Source organism: Prinia subflava, chromosome 1, assembly GCF_021018805.1.
Source record: "Prinia subflava isolate CZ2003 ecotype Zambia chromosome 1, Cam_Psub_1.2, whole genome shotgun sequence".
NCBI lineage: Eukaryota > Metazoa > Chordata > Aves > Passeriformes > Cisticolidae > Prinia > Prinia subflava.
Genome location: NC_086247.1, coordinates 139,893,004 through 139,910,017, shown reverse-complemented (window position 1 = coordinate 139,910,017; position 17,014 = coordinate 139,893,004). Strand labels below are relative to the sequence as shown.

General features: G+C 40.4%; 1 protein-coding gene across 1 annotated transcript in view; it reads left to right on the top strand.

The window, feature by feature from the left end:
• The window catches only part of NRP1 (neuropilin 1), a 113,699-nt gene that overhangs the window by 81,776 nt on the left and 14,909 nt on the right, over window positions 1-17,014 (top strand). Inside the window, 5 exon segments of the mRNA XM_063414993.1 lie at window positions 985-1,129; window positions 2,559-2,890; window positions 7,382-7,526; window positions 10,419-10,523; window positions 13,448-13,507. Coding sequence (XP_063271063.1) covers window positions 985-1,129; window positions 2,559-2,890; window positions 7,382-7,526; window positions 10,419-10,523; window positions 13,448-13,507 — 787 coding nt within the window.

Below are 17,014 nucleotides of genomic sequence, written 5' to 3'. Positions count from 1 at the left end.
TACTTGAGGTGTAACTGAGCTTTATGAGTTGGCAGCTGTGTGCCATTGGCCTCCAAATTAATGCAGCTACTGTAAGGAGCAAACAGGAAAGTAGGACAGTGTGTGTAAGAAATGGGACACTCTCCCATAAAAGGAGAAGGGTCTGCATCCATGGAAAACAACAGGAAATTGGTCCCCTCTACGTGAGGAAGAAGCAGGAAGCTGAATCACCTTCTTTGGACTGGAACATTGCAAGGTTTCAGCTGGGCTAGGAAGGAGTGTGTCTGCAGGATCCTCAACATGAAAGCACAGCACAATCATGTGCTTCTGGTGGAAGTCTCATTGTTCATCTAATTTGACTGCCAGCCTTGGGGGATGCAGGGACAATCTTGGAGCCTGCTACACAGATTTTAAATAGACTTCAATCTCAATATGCAAGGAGAAAGAAATTCTGAGAACTTGTTGAAAAGGATTTGAAAACAGGAGGTTAACAAAGCAAAGTTTGCACCCTACACCTTAAAAATCTTAAACCCAAGGTCAGCAAAATAATATTTGTTATCATAACTCCATATAGGATTTTCACATGGTCTAATTGAATCTTTAATTTGAGCCTGAGATTCTGTAGCTTTCAGCATCATTCTGTGAGTGTACAAGAAATAAAACTGCTCTAGTGGGGCATTGGGGGATTCTTCCAGGACACAGAAGTCGTTGGGTGACAAAGACCAGTGTTTGTAATTCCTGCATGTAGATCTGGGCATTAAGAACAACTTTTTTAGTATCATTGAACACCTTGCATCATCACTTTTCCTCCCAAAGGAAAGCAAACCTGTCTGCAAAAATCGTGTTAGGAGATTAATGAAATTGTTTCCCACGGAAGTCTTTTGTCTTAGCCCCCACAACCAACCCATGTTAGACCTCATATCACAACTATCTGTAAAACACAGAATTGCAAACACCATTTAAGAGAAGGCTTAACAAATATATCCTTTTTCTTTCCACACAAAGGTGTTTCAAGGGAATAGCAATCCCACTGATGTTGTTTACAGATCTTTTGCCAAGCCAGTTTTAACACGGTTTGTGAGAATTAGACCTGTGTCTTGGGAAAATGGAGTTTCACTGAGATTTGAAGTGTATGGCTGCAAGATAACAGGTAGGTCTTGGGAAAGATTATAAAATCAGGGGAATGTATTGTGTCTGTGCTGTGGGATTTATTTTTTATGAGTAAAATTCAAGGTCATGATTTTCACCACCACCTGAATGTAGAAATGTTAGAAAAAAGACAATAAAACACCACAACCCAAAGATCCAGTGTTATCTGAATAGTTTTCTGATGCTATATTTTAGTTTTAATTAGCTTTATTGCAATCATTTCACAGCTTCATGCAAAATTCCTGAGATACACAGATATTTCGCAAATTCCCCCTTATTTTTCCCTCCAGTTCCTCTCTCTTATGTCTGCTATTCATAGGTTCTCAGCAGGTTTCTCAAGGAACAAACATACATGACTAGTTTTAAGTGGTTTGCAAGGTACAAACACTTAGATCTGAAGCCTGTGCAAGTAATGGTGTTTGTAGTCAAGTTCCCAGTCATGATCAGTATTGTAACGTAATTCCTTTATATCACACAGTTACCTGTCAAAAATTTTTTAGAAATATGTTTTTTACTGTTTTAAGTTTTCTATAATTTCTACACAGTGGAAATGCCTTTATCTGTAAAGTAAAAATACAGCTTACAGTTGAAAAGAAAATGTTAATGATTTATTAGACTTTAGAAAGCTGATTTTTCTAGCACATTTTTTAGCACTTAATACAGTTCAAAGCCACTAATTTTTTAATAGTTCTAGGAATATGTTCTTTTCTCTTAAGGTGTTTCTTTAGTCTTGAAAATGTTTCTTAGAACTGGTTTCCATACAGCAGGAAAATAAGATTGCTGATTACTTTGTTAGAGAATTCCAAATCATTCTATGAAATCTTTTCAGATTAGATGTAAGTAATCAGAACTACTGTTACATTCTATATTAGAATCCTTCATTCCTTGTTAGAAGGTACTTCTAATTTATTTTTATCTAGGATCATAAAAGAAACAATCATATAGCTTTTGTGTCACCTGAAAAGGTCTGAGAGATGAAAGAAATGCACTAGGAAAATCTCAAGTGCAACAATAAATTATATTTTAATGTACGAAGATTTCCATTTCCAATGTCACCAAAATTAGGTAATCTGCAACCAGGTTTTGGCTGGTTTGGGGAGTTTTCAGTGAGGAAATATTCACAAATTCAGGGGGCCCTGCACTCCTTGCCTTAGCAAGAAGAATAGAAAACAAGAATAGAATAGGGTTTTCTGATCCTTTTGGTTCCCACCAAGCCAAAAATACTTGTGGTATTTTGGTACTTCCTGCTAAAACTAGGAAGTGCAAGTTTGAACAAATGAAAATTATATAAAAATCAAATAGATTATTTTGAATATAAGAAATAAATAAGTAATTAGTTATGGTAGTTGAATTGACTGACTTGTCCTGTTTCTGTTTTGACGCTTGTTGGGAGTAACTATTTAATTTATTTGGATTTTTTTTCTCTGTAGATTATCCTTGTTCTGGGATGCTGGGTATGGTGTCTGGCCTTATTCCTGACTCTCAGATTACTGCATCTACTCAAGTGGATCGGAACTGGATCCCAGAAAACGCTCGTCTCATCACCAGCCGTTCCGGCTGGGCGCTGCCACCAACCACCCACCCCTACACAAACGAGTGGCTTCAGATAGACCTCGGCGAGGAAAAAATAGTGAGGGGCATCATTGTCCAAGGGGGCAAGCACCGAGAAAACAAAGTGTTCATGAAAAAATTCAAAATTGGCTACAGCAACAATGGATCCGATTGGAAAATGATCATGGATTCCAGCAAGAAAAAGATAAAGGTAAGGGTGAAAACTCTGCACTAAAGAAAAGTTGAGTTGAAAAAGAAAGTTTGCATTACATTTCTACACATGTCTATCTGACCCTAGAAGAGGCACACAGCTGGGGTGAAGCCAAGTAGGAGGACTCCAAGGGCAGCAGCCCTGAAAGAATGCTGTGGGAGCTGTCCCATGCCTGAGGGCATGAGCTGGCCTTAGGACATTTGCCTCTCTGGCAGCAAGTTATGCTTATTCAACAGCTAGTTTAGGCTTGACTCCTGCCAACCTTAGTGCCTCTGTGGCCCACAATTTACTGCAAAATCATATTTAAAAGTCTACTCTAAAAAGCCAGACTCTAAAAATGACAGTGAACAAATTTATTTGAGACAAATTGGTTTGAATTACTTTTATTTTGCTTCTTTTCTGTCAGAGCTAAAGAATGAGAATGGTGTTACTCAGCTCAATGGGGTACCTGTTGTATTTCTCAACTGCCTGTAGATTGCTTTGAGAGTTTCACAGGCTCTCTGTAATGATCTGACCCAAGTCCCTCCAGAAGAAAGTGATGAAGTTTTTGTCATGTTATCCCATCCCAAGTGAGAAATACTATTGTACTGTCACAAGGGAAGCATCGTGGACGAGGCTTGGGAAGACATTTCCAGAGGAGGGCCTAATTAATTGCTCGGTTAGATTCCAAGGAAAAGAAAATTATTGTGTCCCAGAAGAGTTTCTGGGAATGTATCTGTTTTGATTTGTCTTTGGATGTATGTATTTCAGGACCTAAATTGCTCTGGGGGTCTAGCTTATTTCCACCAAATCCCACTGAAGTATTCCATCCCATTTTACTATCACTGCTCACAAAGTGCATTTTTGCCTCAAAAAGGACTACTCTTTCTTAGTCCTCCTGCCCAATTCCTTGAGGAAATGAGTAGGCATGCAGCCCTGCTCACAAATTGATGCTGTAGTACTGAGATGACCAGGGAATCACATACCAAAATGTGCCCTCAAAAGGCAAATCATTGTGGTGCTTGGCAGATGGGAATCCTGGGAGTTGCTCCATATCTCATCTGTGTTAGTTTGAAAATTAGATGTAAAAGCTGTTTTGCTGTATAGACTCATCCATTGGAGGAACCTGTGTTTCCTTAAAGGAAAAGCTGAGTGGGCCCATGGATGTAGCTTTTCCAGGCATATTTGGTAAATATTGGACTTCATCCTCTCCTGTTTTAATCTCACTGAATATGTCTGCATTTTCTCACTTTTCATCATTTGTTTGGGGGATTAAAACTAAACGGATTCAGCCTTTGCAGTCATCTCCTTTCTCTTGTTACCATGAGTTTTGACTTCATCATAAAGTGTGAAGGGAGTGTAAATCAACAATGGGATCTTACCATTTTCTTTCTAAAATAGATGTTGTTTTGACATGTACTTCTACACTGTGGCTCAACGAGGGAAAAAAATAATGCCATATGCTTTCGAAGCAGCGCGCCGTCTGCTGCATGGCTTTCTGTTTTCTAATACAGGCACTTGCCATCATTGTCAGAAGTTAGCAGTTTGACAAGAAAACTAGTGTGCTAACTAATGCACTGAGCCCATCCTCAGCTTTCATCACCACCAGAAATTAACTTTCAAGATTAATGGAACGGAGAGGGCTGGAATTCAAATCTCTTGTGGCATAATTATAGTCCTTCCCAAAAATTCAATATGTTTAATAAACTTTACTCCAAAGCACAAGTCTTCTCTAAAGAGAATAGGCTAAATCTCATGATTTTGGAGCCTGAGGAATTTAAAATGTTAATACTGGAATGTAGTGTTTTTAACTGTAAGTAGAGCTGGATGGGACAGGATGCTATAATGAGTCACAGCAGGAACGTGGATTAGAAACAGCCCTGCTATATGAAATGAAACACATCGTTTCACTTGGTTAAAGTCGTGACTCTCAACAAACAAACAACTGCATTTCAGAGAAGAAAGAGCAGTGACAGGCTAAACATAACAACAGAATGTGTCCAAAGGGTGAAAAATCACCTTGTTTCTTAACATGATCTTGTCATTCATGCCTGCGGCTGCTTTCACAAGGACTACCATAACTCCTTCCTCTTTGACTGACCCAATTTCAGCTGGTTTTGAGTGTGCAAAATGTTTCCCCCTGTAACTTAGCTCAGGCACTCAAAGGAGTGAAAATCACAAATCAGCAAATAACCATGCAGAACTCCATTTTGAGATCTAAATTGTATTTCTTGTCCATGGGCTTGCCTACTCCATAGAGTCATCCTTCTCTTTCATACTTCTTTCCTTCTTCCACTTTTTATGGGGGTAGGATGAGTTGTTTTGCGGGAGTTTTTTGCTGTTGTTTTTGCAGTTCTTCTCATCATTTCTGGTACAAGAAACTTCAGAACGTCCTGCAATTTGGAGCATCCTTTTAAAATTTTTCAGCAATGTTTATTTTGATTTTAAAATATGTTAGGCAGATTTTTTTCCGCTCACCATCTTAGCTCCTCTTTCGTTTAACTAGTATTTATTATACCTTATCTTTGTGGTGGAGTAAAGCAATTTGTGACATAGCTTGTATAAAGGACACTCACAACGTGAAGTTTTGCTGTACACTCCTCTCTCCTCTCCCACAAAGAGTATCAGTATGTGTTTTAAATGAACAGTCAAAATTGAATCACAGGCAGCTCTGCTCTACAAAGGACAATGATTCAATGTAATTCTAGATGCCTATTGAATCCTAATGTCTATGTGTCAGTACTCCATAGTGATGTCTTTTATAAATCAGTTTTCATTATTATATGTTGCTATTAAGACTACTATTAAAAAAGGGAGCAAGGATTCCTCGGATACATGTGTCTGTCTACTTTTACACATAAAATGGCATTCATTCTTTTTCATATAGTAAGTAGCTTTTCTGATCATTTGCACTATATTGTTATTCAAATATAATAATATGTAATTCCATGTCAATTAGATCTGACAGGCCCACTACACATGAATTTGTGACAACTGTCTTCCAAGCACTGGCAGTACACTGGGTCAAGCAGTGCCCCTTGAAGCCACCTTGGAGGTGCAGTTTCCCTGGGAAGTAGGAGGAGCAGCATTGATGTTGACAATTTTCAGTTTAGTTGTTCACACTCTCCCATCACCATTGGTTTTTCCTACTGGCACTCTGTAACCAGTGGCCAGAAGGATTGTGATCATAGTGCAGAGGTGTACAGTAAACAAAAGGAAGGCTTTTAGGACTGCACTGAAAATACAAGAAGCAATCAGGTTTACCTATGCTGGTTTTCTGCCTTGGGAATTCAGCCAGCTTTTTCCTCTGTTTTCTCTGCCCCAGATGAAGAGAAGGAGTTCATTGCAGGTTGGGTTTTGCTCTCATCCAAAACTAAGGGTACCTGGTGCTTTCTTCCCCAAGAATGCTTCTGGTTTCACAGCTATATCTTAGAAGTATTTTATGGTAACATTTCTAATCTTAAATTTGAACTGCAGTTCAAAGAGGTTTTTTAGAGTCTTGCACTTTCACTAATTCATGGAAAATGTGAAAATATGTTACTTCATTGTTATATACATTTTCATGTTCTGTACTTTAGAGACTTCAGTACATGATATTCTGAAGACATTTTTTGCTATAAAACAGGGCAAAAATAACTGCTTTTGCCTATCTTGGGCTATAAAGCTTTCATGCCAAGGACTATTTCTTTGTTCAGTTGATTCTTTCTAAGGACTGATCATCTACATGGAAGCACTTGAGGTGTTGCTATAAGTACAAATTATAATGTGTTCTATATGCAAACGATTACTGAAAAGGAGAAACTGAAGGTATCAAACAAATGCCATTGAGAATTGTATTATGTCTGAGGAACCCAAAGTGCAATTCAGAGAAGAGATTTTTTGTCTGAAATGTACATTTGCTGACCTGCCTTGCCTGTTGGATTATATTGCAGTTTTGTCAGGAAGCAGCTTTCTTCTCTTTCTTCTAATTCTTCTTCAATAGCAGGCTCAGTGGAAGAACTCTTGCAGCTACTGCTCCTGAAGTTTAATTTATGCCTTTTGAAATAGCTACAACTTGTGAAGCTCTGTCACTGGGGGAAATCAGATTGAAATTTTCTCTTGAATAGTTGGATTATTATTGTAACCACTTAAAAGGTGACAGGATCTTCACCTCAGCCATTTTTTTTCCCTGAGAAGTGTTGGAAATGTCACCCAGTTAAACCTCAGATCAGAGCGTCATTTAAAAACATGTCTCATTAAACACTCAGCTCTTGTTATGACCCTGATGGATTGGTTGCTACCGAGTTTATGAAAAATGAAATGCATTACTTTTCCGAGAAGCTTCAACAATGTATTTTCCATTCTCATTTAGGATAGGAATGCCTGACACTTATTAAGCCGTTAGAATATGGCCTACTGCTCACCTAATTCAAAGGCTGGAGAATGAAGGAAAAAAGATGAGTGTGGAAAATAGACTTTTCTTTCTTCTCTTTTTTCTTTTTTTTAACAAGTAGCATTTGTCATGCTTTGCAGACTTTTGAAGGCAACACCAACTATGACACGCCTGAGCTGCGGACTTTTGAACCTGTATCGACACGATTCATACGCGTCTACCCCGAGAGAGCCACGCACGGGGGACTGGGGCTGAGAATGGAGCTGCTGGGCTGTGAACTTGAAGGTAATTGCTCTGCTAGAAATGAATGCACTTTATTATTTTCATAAATACATTCTCCACTTGATCTGCTGCTGAAGGCTGCTGTGCCTGCACAGGCAGCACATCGGACTCTCGCTTCCATGACTGCCATTAGTGCTGATTCTTGGCCTATTCAGTTCCTCTCTGCAACATTTGAATGTGCCCAAGGCACAATTATTATTCTTTTTCCCGTTCCTTTGTTGAATCACAGTGATATTCTCCACATGGTTTTCCATTCCCTTAAGTAGCCTTATGATTATACTTTTGAGTATCATAGAGCTATTAGGAAAGAATAAAGACAGGAACTTAAATTTTATGTTACCATGATACAACCCTGGAGGAGATGTTTTCCGAGAATGCAGAGGGAGCTTTGCACTAAATATAGTAATTGTGTCCCTCTATCCTTCAAAGGACCTGAAAGTCACACCACAAACTGGTGCCCAAAGATCACTTGACTGGGCAGTGTCAGTGGTGTTACTTTTGGGGGGTAAAGGGGGCCTCTTTGTTCTTTACTAAGCTTTAATTTTGCAAGAGTATGTATGAGATGAAAGACCAGGAAAAGCAAAGTTTAGACATTTGTCCTTGGACTGTGACATGAAGTCTGCTTTGATTTTTGTTATATAAACATAATTATTTAACTTCATAGATAACTACAGATAACACTATGTGGATTTAACAATTTTATCTGGTGGATGATGGTACAGTGGTGAGGCTTACAAACCACACAGCTTAAAAATACACAGAATAACAAACCACATTATTTGGGGTTTCATATGACACCTCTTATAGAAGCAGCTGAACAGGCTCCCAAGATGAATGGAAACAACTGCTTTACCTCCATTTCTTTCTCACCATTTCTTCCCCAAGAGGGAAGTGTGGGAGGCATTTGCTGTGAGAACTGATGAGTTCTGTGTTGTTTTTTTTAGTTTAGTGATTGAATAAGTATGATTTTACTTGGCCCGGAAAGTGGGGAGGTTGGAAATACTTCTTAGTTCCCGCAGGAAGTCCTCATTTCCTGTGGGAATACTTAGTTCCTGCAGACTATTGTGCTACTTGCTCAGAAAAAAAGAGAACCCAGCACCTGCCTTGTGTAAACTCACAACCTGTGGGCAAAGCCCTTGAGGCACAGGGCTCCTGTAGCCACCCAGCCACCCAGGAGTCGGCCTGTGGACCACCTTACAGGAATATATTGCTCAGTGAGATGGAGGAGCCTTTGCTTTCAGGCAAACTGAAACAGGAAGTATAATTTTTTTTCTGCTGGGACACATATTTTCACTTTTTTCTTTCTGCTATGATGTACTTTTGGTGTATGCTCACCTCTAGGTCACCCATGGACAGGTGAGGTCAATTCCCATTTGCCTGTGGGAGAAGCACAATAATGCTTAATGTTGTATAATTGCATCTTAAGGAGGGAGATGAATGAAGTCACTTGAGATTTACTGAGCAAGAAAAGAGTTGAGATGAGAAAAGAAGCGTGGAGGTTGGCACAAAGAGGAGCAGAAATCAGCTCTCCAGCAATAATTAGCAAGGGCAAGTTTTGTGTGCTTGAAGCATCCCAGGGGGGCATATATGAAATGATGGCAGAGATGTAGGCAAGCTTGAGGCTATACAGGGACACAAAGACCAAGATAAGGAACTTAACTGGATGTAGAAAGCTAGAGGGATCCCCCAGAGGGGTTTTTATAGCAATGTGGGTAACAAGTTCATCATTCATAATTCATAATAGGTACAGAACTCTTTCTTTAACTAGGGATATATTGGAGCTGTAAAGCATAGATCAGGGTCCTAAAGAAGCATGTTTTATCCCATAGTATAGCTACTTCAAAAACTACCACGTCTCCTGACATTTTCAAGCCAAGAAGTCAATGTATGTGATCTTCTGTGGCCAGTGGACACTGAGAGCAGTAGAAGGGAAAAGAAAAATCTGCAAAAGGCATACATTATTGCATAGCCTATAATGAGTGAAAAAGATTGCTAATGAAAATAACAGTAAGTGAGAAGAGACAAAAGCCTGGATCACATTCCAGGAGTGCTTATCTTAAGCCAGGGAACTATACGTGCAGCATGAAACATAAACTGAAACGTAGCACCAGGTCTCTGTGTTCTAGTTTTCCAGATGTGGTGTGCTTTGCAGATACTGGGCTATGTGTTTTCTGGCATCTTTCACAAATATGAAGCTTTTAACTGTAATAGGAAAGTTCAGACTTTTACTGGTTAGGCAGCAGCTACCGGAAAGTCATCACCAGTGAGAAGCAGGCAGGTGGCCGGGAGGGAGGACTGATATCACTGATGTCTTATTTATTTATAACTTCAACAAAAAAAAACAAAAGAAACACCTTCCATGTGTCCTCATACAGCACAAAGCGATTCCATATCACACTGCCTTCCTGCTGCTGTTACTAGAACCATGCTCAGACATTTCCTCTCTTACATGTGCTCTGCAGAGAGGTTTCTTCAGCAAGGAAGAAGAATTACCACTTTGATCATGCAGCCCTCCTGCTCCTCTGCACAGGCCCACTCACTGGGACTTGGGAGAGCAATAAGATTATGGGGTCTCTACCCTGCAGACAACCCTCCAGAACTCTCATTCTGCCTTGCCAGGCTTTCACTATTCCTTGATAGGAACAGCAAACACCCATCAGCCAGTGAATAGACAATCTGGGTCTTTGCTGCCCGGCTCAGCTCAGCCCTCGAGCTCAGTCATGCCTCAGTGCAGGAGGCAGAACAGATACTCCCCATTCCAAAGTACTAAGCAACCTGCAAGGCTGAGTTGCTTCAATCCTCAGACACAGCATATGCTGCTCATCAGGATGTTACTTCCAGCTGCATGCTGGTTCTCGGGCACGTGTTTTAACTGAACACTGGATTTTGTTTCAGCTCCGACCGCTGTCCCTACCGTTTCCGAAGGCAAGCCCGTGGATGAGTGTGACGATGACCAGGCAAACTGTCACAGTGGCACAGGTGATGACTACCAACTGACAGGTGCAGAAACCATCCTCATTCCATTGCAGCTTCGTTGTAGCTCATATCCATCACCAGCTTAATGTTTGCACTAATTTAACCACTCAGTATTAATGGACATTAGTATGCAGTTTGTATCGTCAGTGCTGTCAAAACATGGGCATCTGCCTTTTACATTTGACAATACTTTTGATTGTTTTCTCAGCTATGTAATTTTTGAAGAAAATAATAGTGACTAGATGGAAGAGAGGGCAATTTTTTGAGCAGTAATTGTGTCTAATCAAATCTTCTAATCAAACTTTCTCTTACTAAGAAGAAAAGCTGGACAATACTCTTGAGATTTATTGTCTGAGATTGAAGATCTTGAAATATTGCTTGGTTTACGTGCAGGCTTCCTACCTAAAACTTACTATAGGACTCAAATCTCACCCCCAAACCTCTCCCAGACAGAAACAAAACAGATTTGTTTCATCAAAGCATACTGTCACATATTCACACTACCAGAAATATTTCCATGAGCTTCCCTGACTACACTGTATTACAGCCACAGAGGGGCTGATGTTCTCCAAGCTGCCATCATCAGCAGAAAAATAGGAGGGGGAGATGTAACATAGACTGCATCTGGAACAGAGGAAGCTTGCTAGGTTTCATAACCTCACACTGCACAGAATCATTAGTTCTTCTAAGACAGCTGACACTGCATCTCTATGTTTTTGATCTCTTCTTGGAGGTCACTTGTTCCACAAATCTCCGTGTCTGTTTGATTAGATCTATACATCTGCAGTAATTGAACTTGTTTTTAGATGCAGTGACACAAGTTATTTCATCACTGCTCCCTGATGTGCTTGTCTAATAAATGTTTATTGCTTCTTATATCCATGACATAAAATAGCATTAAAATCTGGCTATAGCTGTCCAAGAGGACATTGGGTGAGCTTAGGTAAGAGATTGGCTTTTTGCAATGAGCCAAGTAGAACATCAGGCAGCAGATACAAATGAAAGTGAAATTTCAATATCAAACCCTTTCTGAGCTTTGCCAATGTCTCCTGTAATTGCGTGTTGCAAATCATAAATTGAAAAAACAATTCTTGAGTGGAAAAGACAGTGCATGGTCACTGTCACTGCTTTTCAAATCAGTGTCCCAGATGAACCTTATTCTTATTGAAAACAGCCATGAAGGGAGTCATAAAATAGTCTGTGTTGTGTTAAGGTAGCTCAGAAAGCTTTCAGTGTTACTAAACAATGTAATTTATTTATTTATTATTCAGAAAAAAAGAGGCAGGTCAGGAAACACTAGGGCTTCCTGCAGAGCCCTACATTGTCTTGCAAAGCCCAGTAGGTAGAGACATATTGCACATAGAGGAGGCTCTGTCAGGGAAAGCAGAGAGATCTATGCAAGCATCTTCAATCTTCATAGTCTCTGCACTTCAAGGAGCTCAAGCCTTCATCCCACATGTTCCTTAGGGAACGTTTATTGAGCAGAAGAAAAACCTTCTGGCAGTTCCTGCTGGTTGTGCTTAGGGGGCAATTTATAATCTCTAAGACAAGGGAACAGCCACCAGTCTTCCTGAGCACCATCTCTTCTGGGGAACTGAATGCTTTTCAGTATTAATATTGAAAATTACTGCATTGCCCTCCTACAGAAGTGCAGACACTTAAGTATAATTTATTATTACAACACCTAGAAACCCTAGGCAGTGCATGCCTGGTTGTTCTGGACATTGGAGAAATGCTGCATTGTACGGATGGTGCTACTTACCACAGTAAAATGCACAGAACTGATTTTACCAATAAATTGATTGTAAACATTTTTTTTCCTCCTTCAAAATGCATAGAAGGCAAGTGTGTAAGTCTTGTGGCTCATTTAGGATAGGAGGGCAGTGCAGAGGGGATTTCCTGAGTGCCTTCCCCTCTCTTACCCCTCCCAGTGCAAGCTCACTGTCGAGTTGCTCCCTGACAGCGCTTGCACATATGTGAATGCCACAATGAAGCCTCCCTGGCAATTAACTGTAATTGTGCTGTAGGCCAAATTCCTTCCTGCTCTATTTGGACCCCATACAGAGCTACTCTGTTTGCGTGGTTTATAGCATTTCCCATCAGATCATTCTCACAAACATAAAGCTGATACAGCTTGGGCATTCATTCTCTTTGGAAGTCATCATAGTCATCCTTTCTATAATGCTTTAAGCATGCTGGAGAAAACAGGAGCCATTGACTGGTAATCAGCACCCCACCGTGCATTTATAATTGTACTAATTTCCTTTTTATTTCCTTATGAATACGAAGCTTGCTTTAAAAAGTCAAGTATTTTAAAAATATCAATTAGTAAGCCTAGGAGAGTGCCATGACCCCACTCACCTCTTGTTTATCTGCATGAAGAAAAGGACAAAGGGGAAGTCCTTAATTCTTCCTTTACTTTGAGACAGAAGTGAAACCTACCTTAGACTAGATCCTGAAGACTGGCAATTCCCATGCACCTCTCCTGTGAGCTGGTCTTACAACACAGCTATGAAATGACATAAAGGGAAGCCCCAGTTTTACCTCCCATGCCTGATATGAGAAACAACAGGTCATGGGTAAATGAACAAAATAGTGACTCTTAGGAGGTGCCATAAAGACCAGTTACTCACTTCCCATGTGATTTGGAGCAAATCAGTGTCTCTAAACCAAGGACGGTCACAGGGACCTGTTGAGGATGATTTAGCTGGCATTTGCAAGGACTCCAAAGATACACAGCTTTATTTAATGAAAAGTTCTTGTGTTCTTTTTTGAAACAGGAAACCAGACTTTTAATGTCATATTTTCATTCTTAAGCTCGCATACTCAGTTACCTACATGTCTAATAAAGACAGTAATATTTCAGGTTTATATATAGGTTACTCCTAATGACTGCTGTGTCCTTTGTTGTGTCACATGTTTCATGATATGCCTGATTTCTTTTCCAGGTGGGACTACAGTGCTGAATACAGAAAAGCCAACAGTAATTGACAATACATTACAACCAGGTAAAAAAAATCTTATTAAAACCACAGTAAATTCCATACACAAATTTCATGCCAGAGACAAAATAATGAATTGCAGCACTTCCTGACTTACCATTCCTTAAAGTCTCTGAAGTAAAGAAGCATCTGGTCTCTTAGCTCTGTACAGTAAATATTTTATTCCTTTCATCCACATGTAGATACAGCAGAGAACAAGATTTCCTTCTGCATCAGCAAATGCCAAGTGCTGACAGAATTAAACTAACTTAATCACACAGTGCACTGTTTAAATGTGGCATGTCAGTGACACAAAGTGTGTTTGCAAACTCTGGGAAAACAAAAACAGCCACACAGGCCCACTCACTATTTATATCCATGGTTTTACAAAACTAAGACAAGTAAAGTTTGCCAGTTTTCTCCACCAGGGAGCTGGCAGTTTTACAATATTGTTTTCTAGCAAGTTTTCTTGAAATGGGGTTACATAAACTGCTACCATGAACTTGAAAAGGGAAAACCAAGTTGTCACTGGCAGCAGGTCCTTGTTACTTAATACAATGGCTAGCAGCTTTTAAATTCCTCAGTTTGCTGCTTCCTCAGCTTTCATACCATTTTTTAATATCCTGTACAGTTTACTGAGAGAGGGGGAGAGGATGGATTTGGGCAGAAAACCCAAACTCCAAAAACTGTAAGCACTGGTTAAAAATCCTTTGCATCAATAATTGTGGAGCAGTAAAGAGGTCAGTTTTCAGTTACTCCCTTTTCCTCCATTAAAGCACAGTCAGGCACAGTCCTGCAAGTGATTTATTAACAGGGTGGGTAAGTGTTTATCATTGTTTCCTCAACCGTGTGATACAATCCACTCTTGCTTCAAGTGAAAGACAGGGACAAATAATGTAAAAAATTTCCTAAAGGGCGCTGATGGTGTTGATCTGATTAAGAGATAGAGCTGACTTCGCTCAGACGTTGTTCCCGCCCTCAGCCTCTGCATTCAGATATTGCAGAGGCCAATGCTTTTGCTCTCCTCAAAATTTGTCTCCAGGGTCACCCAATTGGCTAAGTCAGCATACACTATTTTTACCTCTGCCCTGCTTTACGAGCAGAGGCGAATCATGGAGCACCAGTGCAATGAAAATCACAGCAGCGAGCCAGTCCCCCCTCTGGGGACACCTCTCCACCCTCCTCCTCAGCCAGCGCTGCTGAAGGGCCGGAAGGCCTCTGCTGATCTCACAGTTCTGCAAAGAGGTTGGGAATGCAGAGGAAAAAAAGATTCTGTGCAGTGGATTTAGAGCAAAGGATTTTAATCTTTGTGTCTGAAATGATCTGTTAGGTTTCTATTTTGATGAGGTTAAGGATTTGTTACAGTTTTTTAAATGATCGTTTTACAAATCTAGAAGGTGCCTCTGTGCTGTGCAGTTTCACTCCCTCCTGAGCAGTGCCAGCTGCTTTGCAGGTTGTGTTTAATCCCCTTGGCTTGGGCGGGACTCTCCAGTAACACACTGACTGTTACTAGCACTCATTAAGATATCCTCATTTTCTCTCCTTATTTTCCTCCTGCACCACCTCTGCTTACTCTGTGATGTGCCAAGTTTTTTCTCTCTATTTAAAGAGTTTCTGGGGCTCTGTTCAGAGCATGCCAATGTTACTTCCCTGCATTGTGCTGGTAGGAACCATTTCCTTCCGGGGAATAAGGGACGAGTTCACATCCCAAACTCCAGGCTCCCACATGGCAGCACATTACAAAGATCATAGATAGAGATCAGCCAGACACTAATAAATAAGAATAAGGTTTCCAGAATTTCCAGTTTAAGATGTAAAGGTTTCCAGCTGCCTCATAATCCCTTGCTGAAAACCAGCCAAAAACTCCCAAAAAGGGGCAGACAGAAAATTCCCTCAGCATGGGGAAGCCTCTCCTGGCATGGAGGTGGTATAAGCATTTCCTTCTGCTGGAGGGGCATGGCTGGACCCGAGTGCCCCAGTGAGGCACACGGAGCCAGTCTTGAAGTTCCAGGGCTGCCTGGGGGCCCAGCCCTCTGCTGCCTGAGGATAAGTGCACTCTTTCAGCTCTTCTCAAGCTGACCAAGGTAGGAATTTAACACATCAAGGACTGAGCCTTCAGCTTCGGCCTTAATTCCCTTTAAGGCCTGGTTTACCTTAAGATGTTAATGCACCATGAGGTCAAGGATGAGCTCCAAGCCAAGGTGCTGCTCCAGATCAGCTGCAGTTTGCAGGATCCAGAGGGTGATCCTGCCCGAGCTGCATGGTGTCAGTGGTGGCCACAGCAGCTTGTGCCACAGTGACAGGGACAGACATTGGCCAGCCCTCTCAGCAGCAGTGCCTGCCATGGCACAGGTACTCTGCAATAGGTGCCAGCACCACGTACTGCTGTCCCACTGCCTGCATTCCAGCCTGCAGATATCCCTGATCTTGTTATCCCAGACTAACATGCTTGTGTGTGTCAAAGCCTGAGATTATCCTATTCCAGCCGGCTTTCATATACTATGGAAACAGTTAAGAGCAAATAGCTGGAAAGCCTCTGTGTATAAACAAGCTGTTCCATCAAGGAGCCTTTTACAGTTCGTTTCAAGGGGACTGAATTGAAAGAAAATAAAAAACAATCATGATTTCAAACTGCTAAAAATGTTTAAAGGTTTGAGGGTTTTTTTCTTTTTTATTAAGAGAGGATCTACTTTCCTCCTCAAACTTATAAAGATGCCTTTTACAAATCTGTCAAGGTAAATACCTCAGTCCTCAGCCCTAAGACTTTCTAACATCTAGTCTTTTTGAACACATCTTTTTCAATTCTAAAGGACTATTTGAAATGCTTGTCTCTTAGCTATTTACATACAGAGCAAGCTGTTCATTTACATTACGTGCTCTCAGTGTGTAATCTGAGCCCTTTTGTAAAGCAGACTGTTCTGAGAAGTAGCTTGTTTTTCACACGTGTAATAGCTATTTCAGAAAAATATAACTAAAAAATCCTGAAGTTAAAATCTCTGCTAAGAAATAATTTAAAGGTAGAATAGGTCTGATTCTCATTTATCCTGGAGCAACTTTGTATCAGTAAAGGGATGTTAAGGCTGTTAAATTATCATTTACTATTATTTAAGGTAATTCTGTGCTGCCAGCATAAATGGTATAAAAAGGTGAAACGCAAACACAAATCAGATCAAATATACTACTTTGAAGTGGTCCAAATTCTATCTGTAATTTCCTATTTTAATGTTGATTTACCCTTTGGCAAGAGCATCTTAGAGAGCACTTTCATATCATCTTTAATGCCATCATGCTTCTTCTTGCCTCTTGTTAGAGGAGTTATAAAAATATGTCGAAGTCTGTGGGCCACAAAAGATTAATGGACTTGCAAGAAACTCACTCAACTAGATTTTCAAATTACTTTCTTGTTCATGTGCAGTAATGGTCCCAGCTGTGAGCAAGATGTGGTCAAAAAGTGCAGCTGTTGGTTATTCTTTGAGAGGATAAATCTGTTTTAATTCAGTATCACGTACGTTTTGAAAAAGGCATATGGGATTT